Raw genomic sequence first — 1,620 nt, forward strand, 5'->3', positions numbered from 1 at the left:
GAAATGAATCGAGTGGATGAGGTGACGGAGAAGGAGGAGATGAAAGGACACAAGGAGAAATGATGCAAGAAAAGACGACTGCAAAGAGTGTTGTCTTGTCTTTACATTTCTCTCTGCCCCCTCATGTATGCCTGTCTAGAACCGGCCCAGTATATAATATAGACTTGTAAAAATGCTAAAAATCAGATTGAAACATTTGCACACATATAACTATGTATCCAAGGAAGGCGTTGCTATGGACGTGGGGGTGTCATCAGTGCCTTTTTTGAAACATGTGAACAGGAATTCTTCAAATCACAAAGAGACACTAAAGTGATGCTTTAAAGCTTTAATGCAAAGAAATCTGTTAACTGAGCCACAGTCAGCTACCATTACCATGGAGTGACAGTGCTTTACAGGAAAGAAGCTAAAAGTAAGACAGCTTATGAGATGAGTACAGCGGGCAGTGTCGGTTTCTGAGGAGTTCACATCTCAGCTGGAGCTTTCCCAGGACGGTGGATGTAGTCGTTTATGAAGGTCAGATACTTTGCAACCTCAGTACAGACGCCAGGGCCGTCCTTGGGGCCACAACCACCAGAACTCATGACTCCCACCTGAACTAATTTCCCCCCTTTACGGCACACCAGTGGACCACCATAGTCTCCCTGTGGAAGCAAAACACACAACTTGGACTTAGATTTAACAATAAACTCCAAAGTAACGAGTAACTACTAGTTTCTGTCAATTCAGCTGAGTGAAAGTAAAGTACTTCATGTGTGATAAATCAAAAAGTGTTTGTTTATTTCAAAGTGGTAATAATCCATTTGATTAAATGCAAAAGACTAAAAAAAAGGGAAAAACTCACTTTGCAGGCACCCCTTCCCTTGCTGTCATTTGTGCATAGTGTATTAGAGGCTATCTGAGAAAGCCTCTCCTTACAGGTACTCTGAGAGATGATGGAAATCTTGAGCTGCTGAAGTGTTTCTGGAGCTTTCAGTGGAACTGTGGACACACAGGAAAAGTATGGAAGTGACAGAAAGGTGATGTTTCTTATCTGTGAAGTACCTTACTATGCAAAGTATGGACGTAGGCTATGTTTATACACAATTAAATACAGTTTACTGGTGACAGTATGGCAATTTACAATGGATCTGTGAGCCTGCCTTTTACAGCGTGAACATTTTAAAGCCTACTTTCTGTGCTTAACTTACCACCATTTCCCACTTCCCCCCAGCCAGTGATCCAGCACTCAGATGATGGACCAAAGGTGTCATCCTTGTCAGGCAGAGCCACTGGTGCAACATCTTTTGAAAATGTAATCGGTTTCTTCAGCTTGATCAGAGCAATGTCATTTTCGTAGTTGCTGTTGCCCAGGTCTTGGTATGGAACAATATTGGCTATACCCATGTAACGGTGAGCCGCCTTTTGCAGCTGATATGCGCCGACAACAACGAACGATCGATGATGATTATAACTGCATGACAAGAGAAACACACACATTAAGTCTCGTGTATTTTGGAATGACCAAGCCTTCAACAAAACAACACTACACATGGGTTTTGTGGACACTGGTGCATTCAGCAGTTTAAAGGGCTTTTTGTTTTTTCATAGTTGGCAGGAACTAAAAGAAAAGGAGCTGCA

The 1,620-nt window shown here is 42.3% G+C and overlaps 1 protein-coding gene across 1 annotated transcript in view; it reads right to left on the reverse strand.

Annotated features, from left to right (window-relative positions):
• Window positions 1-313: 313 nt before the first annotated feature.
• Window positions 314-1,620, reverse strand: part of LOC102214409 (tryptase-2-like) — a 2,601-nt gene continuing 1,294 nt past the window's right edge. Inside the window, exons 2-4 of the mRNA XM_005755562.1 lie at window positions 1,191-1,453; window positions 845-981; window positions 314-644 (exon numbers count right to left, since the gene is read on the reverse strand). Coding sequence (XP_005755619.1) covers window positions 465-644; window positions 845-981; window positions 1,191-1,453 — 580 coding nt within the window. The 3' untranslated portion in view covers window positions 314-464. The remainder of the gene's footprint in view (window positions 645-844; window positions 982-1,190; window positions 1,454-1,620) is intronic.

Source organism: Pundamilia nyererei, unplaced genomic scaffold, assembly GCF_000239375.1.
Source record: "Pundamilia nyererei isolate P.nyererei 1_Seehausen unplaced genomic scaffold, PunNye1.0 scaffold01914, whole genome shotgun sequence".
NCBI classification, from domain to species: Eukaryota; Metazoa; Chordata; class Actinopteri; order Cichliformes; family Cichlidae; genus Pundamilia; species Pundamilia nyererei.